At 38.4% G+C, this 21,249-nt stretch overlaps 1 protein-coding gene and 1 long non-coding RNA gene across 4 annotated transcripts; both read right to left on the bottom strand.

Annotated features, from left to right (window-relative positions):
- Window positions 1–819: 819 nt before the first annotated feature.
- LOC145000347 (uncharacterized) lies at window positions 820–17,197 on the bottom strand. Its single transcript, XR_013661199.1, has 3 exons — window positions 17,071–17,197; window positions 1,336–1,385; window positions 820–1,139 (listed from the first exon to the last, which is right to left on the bottom strand). It is a non-coding gene; the product is annotated as an uncharacterized LOC145000347 (long non-coding RNA).
- Window positions 17,198–18,315: 1,118 nt separating this feature from the next.
- On the bottom strand, window positions 18,316–20,997 carry LOC145001727 (putative membrane protein At4g09580). Of its 3 annotated transcripts, none has more exons than XM_078961078.1 (4): window positions 20,456–20,997; window positions 19,894–20,164; window positions 19,652–19,822; window positions 18,316–18,683 (listed from the first exon to the last, which is right to left on the bottom strand). In XM_078961078.1, the coding sequence occupies exons 1-4, from the start codon at window positions 20,713–20,715 to the stop codon at window positions 18,678–18,680; spliced, it is 708 nt and encodes a 235-aa protein (XP_078817204.1). In that variant the 5' UTR covers window positions 20,716–20,997; the 3' UTR covers window positions 18,316–18,677. The 3 variants fall into 3 exon arrangements, with proteins under 3 accessions (XP_078817204.1, XP_078817205.1, XP_078817203.1); XM_078961079.1 differs by lacking the exon at window positions 18,316–18,683 and adding an exon at window positions 19,130–19,575; XM_078961077.1 differs by lacking the exon at window positions 18,316–18,683 and adding an exon at window positions 19,130–19,579 and having other exon boundaries at window positions 20,456–20,994.
- Between the last annotated feature and the right edge of the window lie 252 nt (window positions 20,998–21,249).

Genomic DNA, 21,249 nt, shown 5'->3' with positions numbered 1-21,249 from the left:
AAGGATACTTACTTCCATTAATCACCAATCAATGACTTTTTGAGTTATTTGATTTTTTGGTCACGCAATCCATACATGCAATCCAATTTGAATTACTCAACTATTACAATCACCATACACAATCAATGAGTGCACTCAAATTCTCATATCTCATAGTCAAAATTATGGAATCCATTCACCACTAACAAGTTAAACCTAAGACTAGGATTGGGAATTAGTGGTCATGTTTCCATCCTTCCATCCATTGGTCCACATCACATGAGTCAGTTTTTCTCTTTCTTCCCGCTCTATCTTCCAACCATCCTTTGTCTTCTTATTCATTTTCATTTCTTGCTTGGGTGGTTGTCTTTCATAACCTACCAAAGTTGATTACCTCAATATCCATAACATGTGTACAAACTGCATAACACTACTAGAAACAGGGATTTCAGAGACGGACCAATCCGTCGCTAAAGAACGTTTGCGACGGATCATCGGCAGACATACTCCATAGGCGGTTAAAGTGTGGCTAATGACTTACAGATGGATTTAGCGACGGATTACTTATTCCTTGCGACGGCCTTAGCAACGGAATATCCGTCGCAAATACGTCACTTAACGTGTTTATTTAGGACATTGGCGACAAAACTCAGTAACATTATTCCCGTCGTTGATCCCTCGCAAAACGCTATCTCTGTTTTTTTATATTCTGTCGCTGATCCCTAGCTAATATGTAAATGTCTTTTTTTTTTTCTTTTTTTTTTGGATTACATATCTAAAACAAAAAGAATACCAAAAACATCAAATAATTATACAATCCTAATCCATTATCATTTAAATCCATAAGCATTAAATAAATATACAATCTAAAACAAACATTAACATTGAAATACTAAAGTTAAACATTGATTGATATTTGATTTCATAATATAATGTAGCAAAATTCTCAATTTCCTATCATATTTTGCATTTCATCATACATCTTCTCCATTCCTACATATCTTGAATCCAAAAGAATGATTGGAATGGAATTGGATTCCGATTCCTATTAAATCCCATGGATTACTGTTTTCAGGTTCAACTTTCTGAGTGTCAATTTCAGGTTCACCATTCCATTTGATCCTGCTTTGTTAAAAGAATGGAGACTGGTTTTTGATCCTCTGTGAAAGAAACAAAAAGATGAGTAATTTGAAAGAAAAAAAAAAAATGTATAAAAGTATACCACATTTTTAAATATACAAACCTAAGCTCCAGAAACAGTCATCAATTTTAACAGACTTGTACAAGTCCCCCTATATTTATATATAAAAAAAGGTATATTAATGAAGTTCATATTTCATAAAACAATAAAAGTACCTGCCATCAATCGTTTCAAGGAGCTTGTTTTGATATTTTCTGCCCAAAACCTACATGTAAATAGAGTCATTAACTTCCATGGATTCTTCACTCTTATAGAAGACAACAAAATGTGTCAGATATAAGAGAAATTGACAAAGCTTGGTGCTAAGATGAATATTGAATTAAGCCAATTGAACACTTCTGCAAACCTTTGGATCACCTTGGTCAGGTAAGGCGGTGAAGCTGGAAGAGTTGGTGAGGCTGATTGCCTCTCCAAGTGGTTACAACGGATCCAATAGTTCTCACCATGGTCTTCAAAGAGATTATGGCACGTTCCAAGGATGGGTCACCCGTTGACCATTCACTTGGAATTTCATTAGTTGAGTTTTCCAATTAGTGGTAATTGCCTCCAGTTTCTCCAACCACTGGATTCCCAGAATTACATCACAACTTTCAAGTGTGAGGGGAAGGAAGTCTTCCTTGATTCCCAGGCCCGATCCTTGCACTTGTAACAGAATTCCTTGGCACCTTCCTTGACCGGAAACCGTCTTTCCGGTTCCCAGTGACACCCCAAAGCTGTTGGGTTTTCTATTGGGTTTTTTAGCCCATGAGGAAAGCCGACTTTTTTGGCCCATGTATATATATATATATATATGTGTTACATGCCCTAATTCCAAAAACACACAAAAATTCTCAACCACCAAGAGCAATAGTGAGAGCAAAAGAGAGAAATCTATGGTTTCTTCAATTTCCGTTTTTCTGGACACACCTTCAGTGTTCCTTCGTTTCCCGCAGATCCAACGGTCCGTTTTCTCTCATTTTTGGACAGCAGCTTCCAAACATCGAGGCCTTGAGATCCAACGGTTGAATTGTCGAGATCAGCTCCAGAGACTCGGGAATCTTCGCTTCTGTTTGCTGCTGGAAATCAGGAACGTTTTTTGGTGATATTTTTTTTTTGTTTTTGTTTATTTGATTCCATATGCTTGATGTGATTTAGTTCCAAGTATATAATGTTATTGTATGCCTCTAGTACATCTAGAGAAGACTTTGTATTGCTCTAATATTAGTGATAGTGGATTTGAAGCGGCTCTAGTAGTCCCGTGGTTTTACTCTCTTTTCTTGAGAGGTTTCCACGCTAAAATTCCGGTGTCTTTATTGGTTAATTACTTATTGTTTTTGGGTTGATTATATTGATCATATAACTTGCATTGGGGCTGATTTGTTGCAAGTGAAACAATCCTATTTGTTTGCATCCTAAAAGGTTCTTTCAAGACAGGAATAGTTTAGTCAAACGAAGTATTATTCCGCATTGTTATTTACCGTTGTGGCTGCGTTTTTCCCATCAAATTGGTATCAGAGTCTGGTTCTTGTTATTAGGTTACTTGTTTGAACAATAGAAGCTAATACAAATAGGATTGTAAATTTGAATGGTTCTAATTATCAAGTTTGAAGAAGCAAGATGGAAGACCTTTATGTGAAGGATTATTATATGCATGTGTTTAATACTGAAAAACCCGATGATAAAACAGATGCAGAGTGGAATATTTTGCATAGAAAAGCATGTGGGTATATTCGACAATGGGTTGATGATAATGTTTTGAACCATATTAGCGCGGAAACTCATGCTCGTACTTTATGGAACAAGCTTGAGCAGTTGTATGCTCGGAAGACCGGGAACAATAAATTGTTCCTGATTAAACAGTTGATTGGCTTGAAGTACCATGATGGAAATCCTATTAGTGATCATTTGAATTCTTTCCAGGGAATTATTAATCAGCTTGCAGGAATGGGTATCAAGTTTCAAGATGAGTTACAAGGTTTATGGCTCCTTGGCACTTTACCAGATTCTTGGAAAAAATTTAGGACATCCTTGTCCAACTCTGCACCAGATGGTATTATCACCATGGAATTGGCTAAAGGCGGTGTTTTAAATGAAGAGATGAGATGAAAGTCACAAGGTTCATCTTCACATTCAGATGTCTTGGTCACAGAAAACAAGGGGACAAGTCAAAGTAGAGGTCCGAATAACAAAGGGAAGCATCGCAGTAAATCTAAAGGAAAATTTGCTGACTATGAGTGCAATCATTGTGGTAGAAAAGGGCACACAATACAATTCTGCAGACAGTTGAAAAGGAAGAACAAGAAGGCAAATTACAACAATCAAAAGAACAACCACAACAAAAAATGATGGTGGTAATTATACTGCTAAAGTTAACACTGCTACCGAAGAGTTCTTTATTTGTTGTGATTATGATATGGTCAATCTTGCACATGATGATTCAAGTTGGGTTGACAGTGGTGCTACTTGTCATGTGACATCACAAAGGGATTTTTACACATCTTACACTCCTGGTGATTTTGGGAATGTTAAGATAGGTAATAATGGGTTATCAAAGATTGTTGGAGTCGGAGATATTTGTTTGAAGTTTGAGACTCGGATGGAGTTGGTTTTACACAATGTAAAACATGTTCCAGATATTAGACTTAGTTTGATCTCTGCTGGCTTACTTAATGATGACGGTTACCATAGTACCTTTGGTGGTGGCATTTGAAAACTCACTCATGGTTCTTTGATTGTGGCAAGAGGTGAAAGAAGCTCAAAGTTATACATGACACATCCGAAGATCTCTAAAGAATCGATCCATGCATCGATACATTATGACATGACCGATTTGTGGCATAAGAGACTTGGTCAAATTAGTGAAAAGGGGATGTCTTTGTTGTTAAAGAAAAATGTGTTTGGTGTTCATGATGTGAATTTGAAGAGATGTTCTCATTGTCTGGCAGGTAAGCAAAATAGAGTTTCCTTTAAGAGTCATCCTCCTTCCAGGAAGGAGAATATACTTGATCTGGTACATTCCAATGTATGTGGTCCCATGAAGACTAGGACACTTGGGGGTTGCTTGTATTTTGTCACATTCATCGATGACTATTCAAAGAATGTATGGGTTTATACTTTGAAGACTAAAGATCAAGTATTGGATGTGTTTAAGCAGTTTCATGTCTTGGTTGAGAAACAAACTGGGAAGAAATTGAAGTGTGTTCGGATAGATAATGGCGGTGAATACATTGGTCCTTTTGATGCTTATTGTAGAGAGCAAGGTATTCGGCACTAAACGACTCCTCCAAAGACACCATAGTTGAACGGTTTAGCAGAACGGATGAATAGAACATTGGGTGAAAGAGTTAGATGTTTGCTTTCACATGCAGGATTACCTGATTCTTTTGGGGGAGAAGCTTTGAATACATCGGTACATGTTATTAATCTTACTCCTTGTGTTCCTTTGTCTTTTGATGTTCATAATAGGGTTTGGAGTGGAAAAGATGTTTCGTATCGTCATTTACGGGTCTTTGGATGCAAGGCTTTTGTGCATATTCCCAAAGATGAAAGATCAAAGCTTGAAGTGAAGATCAAGCCATGTATATTCCTTGGTTATGGTCAAGATGAATTCGGTTACAGGTTATATGATCCAGTTCTGAAGAAACTCGTAAGGAATCGTGATGTTGTATTTGTTGAAGATCAGAGTTTAAAAGATATTGAGAAGACAAAGATAGTTCCTCAATCTAATGATGATCGTGTTGATTGGATCCGGTTCCCCCTCAACATTTTGAGCGGGGTTGGATGAGGATTTTTCATCCAGAGTTATCGGTACCTGATATACCACCATTTGTCCCACTTAGGCGGTCTACGAGAGATCGTCATCCTTCCACCCGTTATTCTGCTGATGAGTATGTTTTAGTCACTGATGGGGGAGAACCTGGTTATTATGCAGAAGTTATGGAAGATGATCATAAAAGAGAGTGGGTTGAAGCTATGCAAGATGAGTTGAATTCCTTGCATGAAAACAATACATTTGAGTTGGTGAAGTTGCCTAAAGGCAAGAGAGCTTTGAAAAACAAGTGGGTCTACAAAGTGAAGACTGAAGAGCATACCTCACGGCCTAGGTACAAGGCTAGATTGGTGGTCAAAGGGTTCAGTCAAAGAAAGGGTATTGATTTTGATGAGATTTCTCTTGGGTCGTGAAGATGGGTTCCATTCGGGTGATTCTTGGTTTGGTTGCTAGCCTTGATCTTGAGATTGAACAAATGGATGTCAAGATAGCTTTCCTTCATGGTGACTTGGACAAGGAAATCTATATGGAGCAACCTGAAAGTTTTCAGGTTAAAGGCAAAGAAGACCATGTGTGTAGGCTTCAAAAAAGTCTTTATGGGTTGAAGCAAGCACCAAGGCAATGGTACAAGAAATTTGAGTCAGTCATGGGTGAGCAAGGCTACCACAAGACCACTTCAGATCACTGTGTGGGTTCTTCCAGAGGTTTGGTGATGATGATTTCATCATTTTGTTGCTTTATGTTGATTGTTGGCAAGAATGCAGAGAGAATTGTTCAGCTGAAGAAACAATTGAGCAAGTCTTTTGCTATGAAAGACTTGGGGCTGGCAAAACAGATTCTTGGCAGTCGGATTACTAGAGATAGAGCTTCAAAGAAGTTGCATATGTCACAAGAGCAATACATTGAGAAGGTGCTTTGCAGATTCAACATGGATAAAGCTAAAGTAGTTAGTTCGCCTCTAACTACCAACTTTAAGCTGACTGATAGAGATTGCCCTTCTACTAAGAAGGAGATTGAAGAGATGGATAGAGTTCCATATGCTTCAGCCGTTGGGAGTTTGATGTATGCCATGGTATGTACAAGGCCAGATATTTCCCATGCAGTTGGTGTTGTTAGTCATTTTCTATCAAATCCGGGAAAGAAGCATTGGGAAGCAGTTAAATGGATTTTCAGATATCTACGTGGTACTTCCAAATTGGGTATAACATTTGGAAATGAAGCACCTATGCTTGTTGGTTATACAGATTCTGATATGGCGGGAAATAAGGACAACATGAAATCCACTTCTAGATATATGATGACTTTTGCAGGGGGAGCTGTGTCATGGTAGTCACGACTGCAAAAGTGTGTTGCTTTGTCCACCACTAAGGTTGAGTATATGGCAACAACAGAAGCATGCAAAGAGTTATTATGGCTAAAAAGATTTATGCAAGAGCTTGGACTTATACAAAAACGCTACGTGGTTCTTTGTGATAATCAAAGTGTCATTCACCTTGCTAAGAATTCTATGTTTCATAAAAGAACAAAACATATCGATGTGAGGTATCATTGGATTAGAGATGCTCTTGTTTAACTACTTGGATTAGAGATGCTCTTGAAGACAACTTGTTTAAACATATCGATGTGAGGTATCATTGGATTATGAGTGGCTCCTGGATCAACAAGAACCACCACTTCTGTGTCTGCCAAAGTGCCCCTGAGTTTAAGTGTTTTTGGATTTGTCATCCTCAGGACCGAATTCAAACAAATTCCAGACAATATCGTGGTTGCCTTGTCCGAGGTGACCAATTCCTCTATTCTAAGTTCTTCTTCCTCCTCTTCTTCTTCTTGCATCAATAACACACCCAACTCCTCTTTGCATTTATGCCCCGGATTCCATTTTTCATCACAGCGATAGCACAACGCTTTTTCCTTCTTGCTTTGTAATTCCTTGTCAGATAATCTCCTAACTTCTCCTGACCCTCGATGGCTCACTGTGTTGCTTGTAGGTGTATAGAATTGAGAGGATGAAGTGCTTTTAGGAGAGTAAATGGTCGTTTCGATCGGAGTGATTAAAGGTGAACCTAATATCGTTCCTGATGTTGCCGATCGAAGACTGATTCCTCCACTCAAGGTTTGAAGTTTCTTAGGTTGAAGATGTTGAGAACGTAATTTTTCTTCAGCCTTGATGGCCAGGGCCATCGCATGGTCAACAGACCTAGGTTCTAGCATCCAAACCTCAAACCTAATGTCACTTTGGAGCCCATTAATGAATTAGCCCATCGTAATGTCATCAGGTAAAATACAAAGCGAGGCAAGTAGTTCGATAAAGGAACGTTGATCGTCCAAAACTGACCCGGTTTGGATCAACGACAACCATTGTTCATAGATCGTACTTTCGTTTCTAGGTCGAAATTGTTGAAGATAGAACGACTTCAATTCATCCCAACATGTTATTGGTCTTCGTTTGTGCTCCTATTGAAACCAGAGAAGAGCGTCACCTTCTAGGGCAACCATCGCCGCCTCCATCTTGTCCGATTCAACCAGTTTATAGAAGTTAAAGTACCTTTCGGCCCTCAATATCCACCCATCTGGATTTCCTCCGTCGAACAATGGCATATCAAGCTTTTGAAACCTCTAGTTGGTTCCGATTCCGTTCTCACCTCCAGTCGGACGACCGGTTCCACCAGCGTCGCCCCCTTCCGTGTTGTTTCTGGAACCTCCATTGGATTCTATAATGCCCACTACCCTTGGGGTCTCCACTAGTTCACCACTGGCCTATCCTGGTCGTCTCTAGTTTATCGCACGCAAGACTTCTGCACATTTTTTATCCATCTTCAACTGAAGAGAAGCCATGGAAACAGCTTGATGTTGGATCTGATTTCCTTGGGTCTCCAATCGATCATACAAGTGACCCAGTTCTTTTTCGAGTGACTCCATCCTCTTGAGCGGGGCTCCTCCCCTTTCCTTCCCTCCTACCATAGTTTCAGGTGACTGCTCTAACACCAATTTGTTATGAACTCTCTCACAAATATTAAGAAATGGAATGACAGTCAAATGATCGATATTGTATTAATTCTCAGTTCATAACAAGAACAATGAAAAAGAAGGATAGATATAGCTATTCGAGATGTTATGGTCTCCTAAATAGAAGAAACTTCTAATTATTTCTACTTATTTCAATAAGGATATACCCTTCCTAATATATAGAATGCCATGACAGAGAATGATCCTAATTCCCAAATTGTCGTTGTTGTCCCACCAATCTTGCAGTGCTTTCGTGAGTGTCTGTGGTCCCCTCCATAAATGGAATCTCTTTAGTCCTCTTTCTCTAATAGGTGAATTGCACCGATGGGTGCACCACACTACCTTGCCTTCAAAAATCTGTTTCATCAATCATCATGTCAGGATATCAACCGCTGTTAATCAGCATTTCAAAATAGTAAACTAATACACCAAGAACAAGCTCAAAAGGGGTTAATTATGACCTTAACATCATGTAGTAAGGAAAGCTTATACTTCTCTCCTCGAAGTAGTATTCAATATCCCCTTGTCGAATCAGTTCAAATCTAAAAAAAAATCCGTATGCTAATTTATATAATCTAGAACATAGAAATTAGAGTTAAGATGATAACCAATATGAAAACCCTAGGAAAATCAAAATTAAAGAGATAAAGAAGGTAGAGATTAGAAAACGAGTAGTCATATGAGCTAGAAATGAAAGAGAAGTAAGAGATCTACATGGAAATTGTTGGGTATTTGGTGTTGCGTCTTGGGCTCGTCTCTTAGCCCCATTTTGTATCCAGTATGGGCTTGTCCATCCGTGACTTGTTTGTTAGGGTTTGTGTATTAATAGATGCTTGCATGCATCTTTTCCAGCACTGATAGATCGTTTTTTACGTGTGATTTAGAAGATCTCTTTTGTAACCCTAAAATCCTCTACAGCGGAAGTTCTTAATCGAGCTCTGCTGAGGATTGAACGTTCTAATCATTCGACTCATTCAGATCCATACTTGTGTATTGTTTCATTGTTTTACGTTCATTATCTACCTGTTACAAAGATCTAATCGATCAAAGAGTTAATAAATCTCATCAATTGGTATCAGAGCAGGAGGCTGTGTAATTCATACACATCTCTTCTATGAAAGAAGTTATTAGGGTTTATTCCGCATTAACTGATATTTATTGAGCCATCACTGCATAATTGACGTATCTCTTTACTTATTCGTTTTGCCCTAATATTATATATTACAAGTCTGATCTTTCAAACAGGTTAAACGATCAAGCATGGACGATTCTCAATCTAATCCTATCAACATCTCAAACAGTATTGGATCAACAACAAAGATTCCTATTCTTTACGCTCAAGATTACGAAGTTTGGGCGCATCACTTTGAAGACTACGTCATCGGATCTGAAGACAATGGGTATCTTGTATGGGAAGCTATTGTGTCAGGACCATTCGCTCACTCAGGAACATCCAGAATTATTAAAACTCAGAAAGAGTATAATGATTTGCTAAAAGATGTTAAAGATGTAGCACAAGACGAAAAGGAAAAGTTTCAGTGCAACATTAAAGCTTTGAGACTGATTCGATTCGCTCTTCAATCTGATACATTTAGATTGGTAAGTTCTTGCAGTACCGCTAAAGAAATCTGGGATAGGCTGCGAGAGCTATATTCCACAGATGAAGATTTGGAGCATTTTATTCAGACCTTGCTCTTGTCTGAGTTTGGTGAATTTAAACAGAATTCTGATGAAACTATTACTCAGATGTTCAATCGCTTCAATCATCTTCTTAGCAAGATGATCAAACACGATATAGAAAGGAAGCTGATTGAACAGAAAGTCACCTTTCTAAATGGCTTAAGATCTGAATGGAGATCTGTTGTGTCTACGGTCAAAGCTCACGAGCAGTTCAAGTCTTATTCGTTGGCAAAGCTGGTGGGAATTTGGAAATCCCAAGAAAAGATTGTCATGCAAGAGAAGAATGTAGTCTCAAGTTTGGGATCCTTGGCCCTCCTATCTAAAAGCAAAAATGGGGCTAAGAGACAAGCCCAAGACGCAACACCAAATACCCAATAATCTCCCCCTTTGCGTCAATAGGGGCGAGACCTCACTCCAACTTGCTTGCACCTGAGGCACTGGCTTTCTTCACAGTTTTGAATAGGAAGGGAATTATAGCAAGAAGTGTTTGTCGGAAGTGAATGTACCAATTGATCATATCGTTGAAGTATTTCTCATCACTCTCCGAGTTCTGTTTGCATCGATTGATGATACCCAGAACATGCTCCAAGCAGGAAGTGGTGTAAAGATGTTTGTCAGCCAAAGCAAATAAGCATTTCTGACCTTCTGCCCTGGTGAACATGACTGAGTTTCGTTTTGGATCAATCTTTCCCATCTGCATTCTGTTTAAATCACTTGCAGAACCGACTGGAGTGATAGTGGGCTTCTTCCTAAGAACATTTGCAACTTCTTGATCCAGCTTGGCAACCTCCAAAATATAAAACACCAACATTCTCTTGAAATGATCTATGATCGGACCATATTCCACTTCATTAACAAAAAGAATGTTGTGCAAGATCAGCTAGAGAGATAGAATGCTCGGTTTTGTCGGATCCCCTTAAGACCTTGAATCTGATATTGGTAAAGTTACCCTCCCGAACAGGTTTGAGAACCCGAACGTTGATGATCTTTTGTGCGCTCCACGTCTGATACTGAGGTTGAGCTGTCCTCAGATAGAAGTCTACAAGCTCCCTATCAACCTTCGGGTGAGGATGAGGAACTTCAGCTATGTGGGCGAATGCATGGAAGATAAAAGCTTTTCTGGTCAAGGGCATGTCAAATTGGAAATCCACCGAATTACCCCGGTCCAAGGAGATCACTGGTTCAAGCCAAAGAGTGCAGGGGGACTCGATAGCTTCTTTAACAAGCTCTTCAAGAGACCAAGGAGGAAATAGAGTTTTTCTGCTTTCAAGGAGATCCTGAGCCTTTTTTATCTTCCTCTCTTTGGCTTCAGTCTCTCTGGCAATACGAGCATTTTCATCAAGCTCCTTCTCTCTGGCCTGTTTCTTCAGTAGGCTGACAATCGGTTCTTGGTCCTCACTTTCATCACTGTCATCGATGATTTGTTTGTCTTTGCTTTGAGCACTCAAACCTGATGCAGGAACAGTTGTTGTTTTGAGCACCCACAACTACTTCCATACCACCACCAATCTTCACTGAAGCCACCAAAACCACCACCAGTGAGATTCCAACCAACGTATCTGATACGGGGGTTCGAACTTCACAACCCGAACCTACTTCCGTACCCGAACCCACTTCCCCTACCGAACCATCCGCCACACCCTTATCTCCCACTCCCTCTGCTGAAACCGAAACCTTTTTGGGAGGGGAGGATATGATCTTTGATTCCATCTACTACAGCCCTTACCAAGTCCAAAGTGATGATGATGATGATGATGCTCCAGTTACCAAAAAGCACATCAAGGAACTCCACGAGAAGATTGATAATCTTGTGGCTTCTTCCTCTACCTCAAAATCTCACATTTCGGAGGCCGCCATTCAGGGGATGGTGGAATCTCTCACCAAAGCACATGAAGCCTCCACTAGCTCAGCTGCTGCTGCTGCTATTGACAAATCTACAAAGGCTAGTGCTGCGGCGATCGAAAAAGTCGAAAAACTATTTCAAGATGCTCAGATTTGGCTGGAGTCTTTGCAGGCGGCATCCGAAACCAATACCAAGAAGATTCGCAAGGGTGTGGAGAAGCTGGTCCATTCTCTCGAAACAGAAAAAGACCACTTTGCCAGCTTCTGTCAGAACCTCAAAGAAGACAATCAGTCTTTTCAGTCTTCGGTTGCGGATCGTCTTCTCAACTTTCAAGCAACTCTTGCCGCCGATTCTACTACAAAGGATGAGCTTGCTCGTAAATCTTTCGAACTTCATCTTGCAATTCATCAGCTCTCCCAAGCCGAGAAGGAGATCGATTCTCTTCGGTCTGAGAAAGTTGTGGTTAGGAGTTGTGTTTCGGATGTTCATGGGGCTCTATCCAACATCATCGAAGCCCATGATCCGATTCTTAACTACTCGGTGAGGCGCACTCTTGCAGAGAAGCTTGCTCCTGCCCTTGCCTTGCTTAGCCGCATTGAAGGGATTTCTGAGCAGGAGGAACATCCGAAACAAAGGGGAGAAGGGAAGCCCACAGCTCAATCAAAACCCCCTCTGATTTCCAAAGCTCAATCACTCCCAGTTTCTTCACTAGTTCCTCCGAGAGCACCCAAACCAACAACTGTTCCTGCATCAGGTTTGAATGCTCAAAGCAAAGACAAACAAATCATCGATGACAGTGATGAAAGTGAGGACCAAGAACCGATTGCCAGCCTACTGAAGAAACAAGCCAGAGAGAAGGAGCTTGATGAAAATGCTCGTATTGCCAAAGAGACTGAAGCCAAAGAGAGGAAGATAAAGGAGGCTTACGATCTCCTTGAAAGTAGAAAAACTCCATTTCCTCCTTGGACTCTTGAAGAGCTTGTTAAAGAAGCTATCGAGTCCCCCTGCACTCTTTGGCTTAAACCAGTGATCTCCTTGGACCGAGGTAATTCGGTGGATTCCCAATTTGACATGCCCTTGACCAGAAAAGCTTTTATCTTCCATGCATTCGCCCACATAGCTGAAGTTCCTCATCCTCACCCGAAGGTTGATAGGGAGCTTGTAGACTTCTATCTGAGGACAGCTCAACCTCAGTATCAAACGTGGAGCGCACAGCAGATCATCAACGTTCGGGTTCTCAAACCTGTTCGGGAGGGTAACTTCACCAATATCAGATTCAAGGTCTTAAGGGGATCCGACAAAACCGAGCATTCCATCTCTCTAGCTGATCTTCCCAACTTAAATCCTCATGACTGGATAATCTTGCACAACATTCTTTTTGTTAATGAAGTGGAATATGGTCCGATCATAGATCATTTCAAGAGAATGTTGGTGTGTTATATTTTGGAGGTTGCCAAGCTGGATCAAGAAGTTGCAAATGTTCTTAGGAAGAAGCCCACTATCACTCCAGTCGGTTCTGCAAGTGATTTAAACAGAATGCAGATGGGAAAGATTGATCCAAAACGAAACTCAGTCATGTTCACCAGGGCAGAAGGTCAGAAATGCTTATTTGCTTTGGCTGACAAACATCTTTACACCACTTCCTGCTTGGAGCATGTTCTGGGTATCATCAATCGATGCAAACAGAACTCGGAGAGTGATAAGAAATACTTCAACGATATGATCAATTGATACATTCACTTCCGACAAACACTTCTTGCTATAATTCCCTGCCTATTCAAAACTGTGAAGAAAGCCAGTGTCGCAGGTGCAAGCAAGTTGGAGTGAGGTCTCGCCCCTATTGACGCAAAGGGGGAGATTGTTGGGTATTTGGTGTTGCGTCTTGGGCTCATCTCTTAGCCCCATTTTGTATCCGGTATGGGCTTGTCCATCCGTGACTTGTTTGTTAGGGTTTGTGTATTAATAGATGCTTGCATGCATCTTTTCCAGCACTGATAGATCGTTTTTTACGTGTGATTTAGAAGATCTCTTTTGTAACCCTAAAATCCTCTACAGCGGAAGTTCTTAATCGAGCTCTGCTGAGGATTGAACGTTCTAATCATTCGACTCATTCAGATCCATACTTGTGTATTGTTTCATTGTTTTACGTTCATTATCTACCTGTTACAAAGATCTAATCGATCAAAGAGTTAATAAATCTCATCAGAAATGCAACTTACACACTATTAGAAATTAACCAGAATTGGAAGCTGATGAAGAATACTTTAGATTTTCTCGAGTTTACGCTATCTGAAGCAGCAATGGATGAACCAATAGATCGAATCAGATCGAATGGCTTTGATAGGGAAACGAGTGAGTCAATAAGGAAGGAGGATGGACCGAGTGGAAAGCCAATGAGGATGTGATTTCTAAGATTTTCCTTTGACGAGCTTCAAGTGTACTTCAGAGAGCGATGCAGAGAGGGACGATGCATGTGGATGGCGGTGGAGGTGATTTCTTAGGGCGAAGGAGTGGATTTAAGTCAATATTATAGAGGGTTGATTAGGGCTTCGGGAAGAAATCATTTACACCGTACTCCCCAGTTCAACTTAAGGAGAGAAAAGAAAGGAAATGGGTGGAAATGAGAGGAAAGTAAGAGAGATTGATGCTCCAAAGTTTCATTCATTAAAGGAAGGAAGTGAAAGGAAATGGAAGGATCACTTTCCCTCCTAACTTTCCTTTCGATTTGGGAGGAATTGAAAAGAAAGAATAAAATGTTTAAATTTTCTTCCATTTCACTCCAACTCGGGAGCACAAAAGACAAATTTGTTTTCCTTTCTTTTCTCTTCTTTTCTCTCCTTACTTTCTTTTCTCTCCTCTTCTTTTCTTTGCTTCAACTCGGGAGCGGGGTGTTAGGGCTTGGGAAGAAATCAGAGGGAATGAAAATAGAAGGAGGGAACGAAAAAGAAAGAAAAGCGGGAATGAAAAATAGCATGAGGGAAGTAAAAAAATATATTGAAAAAAGAGGCGTCTGATTTTCTACGAGGGATTGGCGAGGCCCAAGAAAAAAAAAGGCTTGTGATTTTAAGCAATATGCCGTTCCCTAGCTAAAAGGAGTTAATTTGCGATAGAATAGCAACAGACTGTTTCGATAAATTCTTAACATTCGGTCGCTAATCGTTTGGTAATACCTCTCAAATTTTGTATAAGCTTTTTTGGTCCATATATTTATGTTTTCCATCGCTGATCTCTCGATATTTCGTCACTGATTAGCTATAGATTGAATCCGTCACTGAAGGTCAGGTTTCTAGTAGTGTAAATGCATACAAAGTATATAAATGTGTTGTGTTCTAGCCCTTTTTGTGAGGCTATTATTGCTGACAAAAAGAAACCTAAGGTGGCAAAGATTTCATATCCTCGATGGATGAACACATTAAATGGAGAGGCTGAAATGGTGGTTGGGTTTTAGTAAAATTAGAGTGTTTCTAGCATCAGTTGTAATGCATTCAAAACTCAAAGAGCATTTAATGCATTAAAAAAACATTAAATGGAGAGACTGAAATGGTTACTCGATTGATAATATACTCAAGTAGCCCGAGCTTGACTCGAATTGAACCAAGTCGGATTCAAGTATTTTTTGAGTCGGTCTCGAGTATCTCACGAGCTAAGCTCGACTCAATTACATCTCTAACTTTGACAAATGACTTATTAGGTAAATAAATTAAAAATAAGAACACTCTAACTAAAAATAGTAAACAATGTGAATGGTTACTTTGGTAGGGGTGTGTTCTTGGGAATAAGAACATGTAATTATATTGACCATTATAAATGATTGTTATTCCCAGTGGGAGGGAAGTGAGCTCCACTAATATAAAATTGTTATCGACTTCTTTGTCATCATCATTTCGAGTAAACTTAGAGGCCAATATTGCAGCCCTACACACGACAATCTCGTCCCCATTCAGGTTTTTGTAAAGTTGTTTACTATTAAAAAAATCCTCCATCATTTTTTGTAGGTTTGGGGTCCTGCTAGAACAACCGACAAGAACCATATCATCAACTTCATGTTTCTTCGTGTTGGTTTCCTTTAAACATTTTCCAAGCAACTTAATGTATTTCTTAAAGTATTTAGAGTTTATTTGATCAAATTTAGCCTTGTTATTTGTAGCTGTAAAATCATTACCATCAAGCAAACCATGAATGTCTACTATAGTTGAAGTGGAAGAGGACAACACACTTTGCTCTCTCACAGATAGTTTTAAGCCTCACCATGGCTTTCACATGACCTACCAGGTTCTTATTGTGTTTCTTTTTCAAGTCCTTAACAATATTATCTATAAGTCCATTGCCAAAATCTTCTCCACCCAAGTCCCCTCCAAAAGTTTTGAGATTAATCTTATTTTTCTCACAGATATCAACTTCCAAAGAAACTACATGGGTGGTGGTACTTTTGATGTAGATGTCTTTCAAGTTGATGTCGGTGAAGAAAATAAGATTAAGGTCAAAGCTTTTAGAAGGGATGCCAACTTGTGCGGAGAGCTTTTCAAGAATGGAATAATAGACATTTTAGCTAAAGGCTTGAAAAAAAACAAAATAAGATTCTGATAGTTGATGTGAAAGCCATGACGAGGATCAAAATTGTATGTGAGCAAAATTTGTTGTCCTCTACCACTTCTATAATAGACGTTAATGGTTTGTTTGATGGTAATGATTTTACAGCTACAATTAACAATGCTAAATTTAATCAAATAAACTCTAAATACTTTGAGAAATGCATTAAGTTGGTTAGAAAATTGTCTAAAAGAAACCAACATGGAGAAGCATGAAGTTGATGATATGGTTCTTATTGGCGTTCGAGTAAGATGCCAAAGCTTCAGAAAAATGGCGGAGGATTCTTTAATGGTAAACAATTTTCCAAAAGTTTGAATGGGGATGAGGCTATCACGTGTGGGATGCAATATTAGCCTCTAAGCTTACTCGAAGTGATAATGACAAAGAAGTCCATAACAATTTTGTGTTACTAGAGCTTACTTCCCTCCTACTGGGAATAAAAATAAATAACTAAGTGTTTTGATTAGTTTATCCGATGTCACAATGCTATAAGCTGATAAGCTATTTTTAGTGTTTGGCAAAAAAAAATCTGTTTATATATGTAAAATTACCAAAAAAGGCTTCCTTTTATATTATGACTTATTTTGATGTATTGCCATCAACAAGATTATCATTGTTGTTGTCTATAACCTAAACTACATTCAAGTATCATATAAGCATCTTAAGAATATCATTCAAAACAATATGCATGTTCCTGTTATGAACACAAGGTGTATGATCCTATTATAAACAGTAGCAATTGAACAGATACACCATTGCAGTCACACCTGTACAGATTAATTGAATATAGAGATAAATTAGGATATTAGAAAATACTACAAAAAATAATTGGCTAATGTTGTTTCTGTTGCAGCCATAACACGATTTTGATTTCACACATAAATCAAAAATTTTGCAGAAATCACATAGATTTGGATTTCAATAGACTCATATGATAACGATTTCAACTAAAATAAGGGGAAAAAGGAAAATCGATAGCAGGCAAAATGCAGTTGAACGAAAGCAGGATGAAGAAAATCGCACCTGAATCGAATCTGTGGGGTGCGACGGTATCCGGCGGCGAGCAATCGGGAATCGAGCCGACGAGAGAAGAATGGAGGCGCGTGCTGTGTGTTTTTCGTGTCTGGTGTCGCAGCATATCAACAAAAACATTTTTATTAGTTTTAGGGGTATATTGGTCAATTCCTAAATGTAATGAAATAAGCGTTTTTTTCCAAAATGTTACCATACATAAAATTTATCAACTCATATGTCATGTCATCTTTAATATCATTAGATTTATGTAAGAAATGGTGTGCAAATATTATAACATGTTAATAGATATAAAGAGAGTGAGATAATGGTGTGCAAATGTTATAACATGTTAATAGATATAAAGAGAGTTAGAGAGTGAGATAATGGCTTTTGATTGGTTGATTCTCATGTTATTTCTCGTGGTCATGGTAACATTTATTAACATAACACCAAATAACCTGAGAGGGAAGTGTGTTCCGGTGTTATGATGTCGTTATGGAAGCTGTCAAATCAGCATAACGCCTTATGGCGTTGCCCATATCGAGTAGACTTAGTGTAGACAACTTATTAAAATAGACTTAACCTATTTTTAAAAAATTGTCATCCAAATATAGGGATGAGTATAGATGGTACCCGGCTGTTTCTATGAAGTTAGAACCGGAACCGATTTAGGAGGTTCTTAAATTTTTGGAACTGATTTCGGAATCGGCGGTTTCAATTCCGAGAGCGAGTAAAAAAATAATAAGTTACAACGGCAAAAAAATTACAATATAAGTTACAACAAAAAAAAAATCATTTTAAAAGATAATTCAAGATCCAATTAAATAGTGTCAACATATATCCAATTGGATAATCTCAACATATCTTAGTCATCAATGTTGTTATAATAAATTCTTTTAAGTATTAAGTATTTTTAAATTTTAATATTTTGGAACCGATTCCAGCGGTTACCCGACAGGTAACGGTTCCTAAAAATTGAAAACCAAAACGCGGTTCCCACTTTTAGGAATCTGAACCGGAACTAGTGACATCGGTTTTAATTCCAGAACCACGGTTTCGAGGCAATTCCAGTTCTAAAAACGGATATTCATTATATATACGTATCCTTATCCAAACACTCTTTTTTGGTTTATATCGATGTGAAACCGGTAATAAATCAAAAAACTTCTTAAATAAACTTAGTCAAACACTCCCTAACTTGCAAAAAAAAACATAGAAAAGATTCTTCAATGATAACTCAAGAAACAATTAACATGGAACAAACCCTATTCAATCACTTGGGAAATAACGAATCACATCGCGGGTAAACATACTTTTCAAGCGTCAATTTTCAAAATCAAATGAAAGAATCGAATAAAAGACATCGCCACTCTGTTCACTAGCTAGCCAAGTCATCTTTCTCATTTGCCCTTTGACGCTTTCTTCCTCTCGGTTGCTCCGCCACTTCCTCGTTACAATGATATCGCCTCTCTTTTCACCGGCTGCATCCGACCACCACTTTCACCCTGCACCGACAGTTGTCGTCGCCCTCCCCATCGACCATTGCCACCATTGTTACCTACCATATTGACCACCGCTACCTCCCCTTTCCTTTATTCTCGATCTCCACATGACAACTAGGACTAAAAGGGAGATACAGTTTTAATTTGTATACGTTAAATCCTTATTGCATCTTTTTAAATAAGTCATTCAACTTGCTATTGTACACATTTAATCCTTATGACCTATGGATCAGATTTAAAACTAGAAAACCGCACCAAAACCGGAACCATTGAACTGGAATATGCTAAATCGGTCCGGGTTTTGGGTTTAAATAATAGCCTTATCCGGTTTTCGGGTATTCCGGGTTTATGCTAAGAAATACTCGGAATGTAAAGATTTTTTAATTTAGTATATAATTATTGTGATTTTAAGTCATTGATCGGTTAAAGGTATTGAAATATTCACAAAACCATGTTTCGTGTTTAATGCACATGCTACAAATTGTAAGAATAATCTTAATTAATATACTATAGCTAAAACACCAGAAACTTGTGTTTGAAAAATAAAAACAGCCATGACACTTAAATAGCTAAAAATTTCTTATTTTATTAATCAAGACAAAAGAAAGTTTACACCTTTGAACCCTTGATCACATTTCATAAAATAGAATCCATCTTTTCCAGGATTCTTTCCACCAGGATTATTATTAACATAAAGGAGTAAGTAAGCTCCATCTTAAACTTTTTACCATTTTACCCTTCTATATCTGTTTGCGCCTCTCCAACATCTAAACCACCCACCATTGAATCCCAACAAAACCCCAGGTGCAAATGGAGGCTAAATTCGTAATTTTGTACAGAGTTGAAAGCTCAAGAGGGGTTGATTTCAAACTTTATAATTCAAATTATTATGATTCTTTCTTTTTGGTTATAAGTGTAGGAGTAACAGATGCAATCCCAATGAGAAACAATGTTACTATTGAATGGATGTCATATAGGTCTCCAATTGACTGTAATTCTCCAAGAGTTATTCCTGCCTATAAAATAATTAATACAAAAAAAAAGAGCATTGTAATCTCAAATTTGCAAAGAAAGTTTATAAATAATACCTTAACTGTGACATAAGCAGCTGGAATGAGCCCAATAGAAGTCGCCATTAAAAATGTATGATAAGGCACATTGACTATTGGTGAAGCAACATTTATGAACATATTAGGCAAAGTTGGAGTCAACCTTAAGAACAACATGTAGTTCAATAACCCATCTTGCCTTTTAGCCACCTAATTATTTAAAAAAGAAAAAATCATCAATCATGACTTAATATGGTAAGCTATATATACAGTAAGCTAACCTGATCTTGAAAGAAAACCAATTTATCGGGCCATAGAGACAAGATAAGGGGTCGCCCGATCAATTTGGATAGAAAGTAGCAAGAAGAAGCACCAGCTGTAGCAGCGAAGACGACGAGAGCTACACCTCTTAAAACCCCAAAAAGGGATCCAGCGAGAAGCGACATGAAAACAGTTCCTGGGATCATAAAAGTTTGCATGAAGATGTATACAGTGCAATACCCCACTAGGACTTGAACTGTGTAGTCGCTTGTATATCTCTCGAGATGATTTCTGGCAAAAATCGAGAAAGGAGATTGATAATGAGATGATCGGTTGTGTAAAGCTACGAAATTGTTTTTGAATTCGAGGACAAAGATTCAAAATTTCAAATCAATATGATGATAATTGATATCTTCTGTTTGTTGATTGCAAAAGATTTTGCCGATTAATGGAGGGTTACGTGTTTGCTAATCGGAAATAAAACAGGGGATATGAAGAAGAATTATGAATTGTTGAAAATTAAAAGGATCTAAAATCGTAACACGTAATAGATTTGACTTGTTGAAAGGGGAAAGTAAGTACCTGAGGATATGAAGATCTTCAAGTGTTTTTGGAAGCTTGAGAAAGCTGTAATCAGAATCCGGCAAGGTGAGGTAAACTCCGAGGAGACCAACGGCGAATGCGAAAACAACACCGGCTGCACCCGCCATCTCCCAAGCCGTTAATGGAAATTTTGATGACATTTCTAATGATTTCATCTTACTTTCATCATTTTTATCATCGTTCACTATTGAAGGTGAGAATGAAGACGAAGAGCTTGTTTCAATCTGTTCTTGTTTCATCTAATCCAATTTTTATTGCTTTTCTTGCCCGTAATGGAGACTTTTGGGTTGGATAAATAAATGGGATTTTAGGGAAACTTTAGCACTGCATTTAAGGCACGAAATTGGGAGATGGAGAACCCAAATACGTTTCTTCTTGGATTAGCTTGTGAGGCAATTCTGTTGATCGTTATATGACGATGACGATGACGAATTGGGGAATTTCCCATTTTGTGGTTTCTCTCTCCTTTTGGTGAGATTATCATTGAGATTTGGGAATATTCGATGCAATTGATTAGGGTTTGACATTGGGCGATTACTACGTTGAATATCCTTTTGGTTCCATTATTTACATTACAAAAAATTCCAATTTAGTGGAATGTTTTTCACATTCTGGAGGGATAATTATACGGTTCTTTTCTATTCATGGATTTTAGAAACAAATTGATAATGATGGCCCTTTTTATATATAGAGTGTAATTATGGTCTATATGGATACATTATATATCTATTATAATTCTTTTGCAATAAATAAAATATTAATGAGTTATCCCC

The sequence above is a fragment of the Lactuca saligna genome, chromosome 6 (genome assembly GCF_052625555.1).
Source record: "Lactuca saligna cultivar CGN05327 chromosome 6, ASM5262555v1, whole genome shotgun sequence".
Taxonomy (NCBI): Eukaryota; Viridiplantae; Streptophyta; class Magnoliopsida; order Asterales; family Asteraceae; genus Lactuca; species Lactuca saligna.
This window is presented reverse-complemented; position numbering and strand designations above follow the sequence as displayed.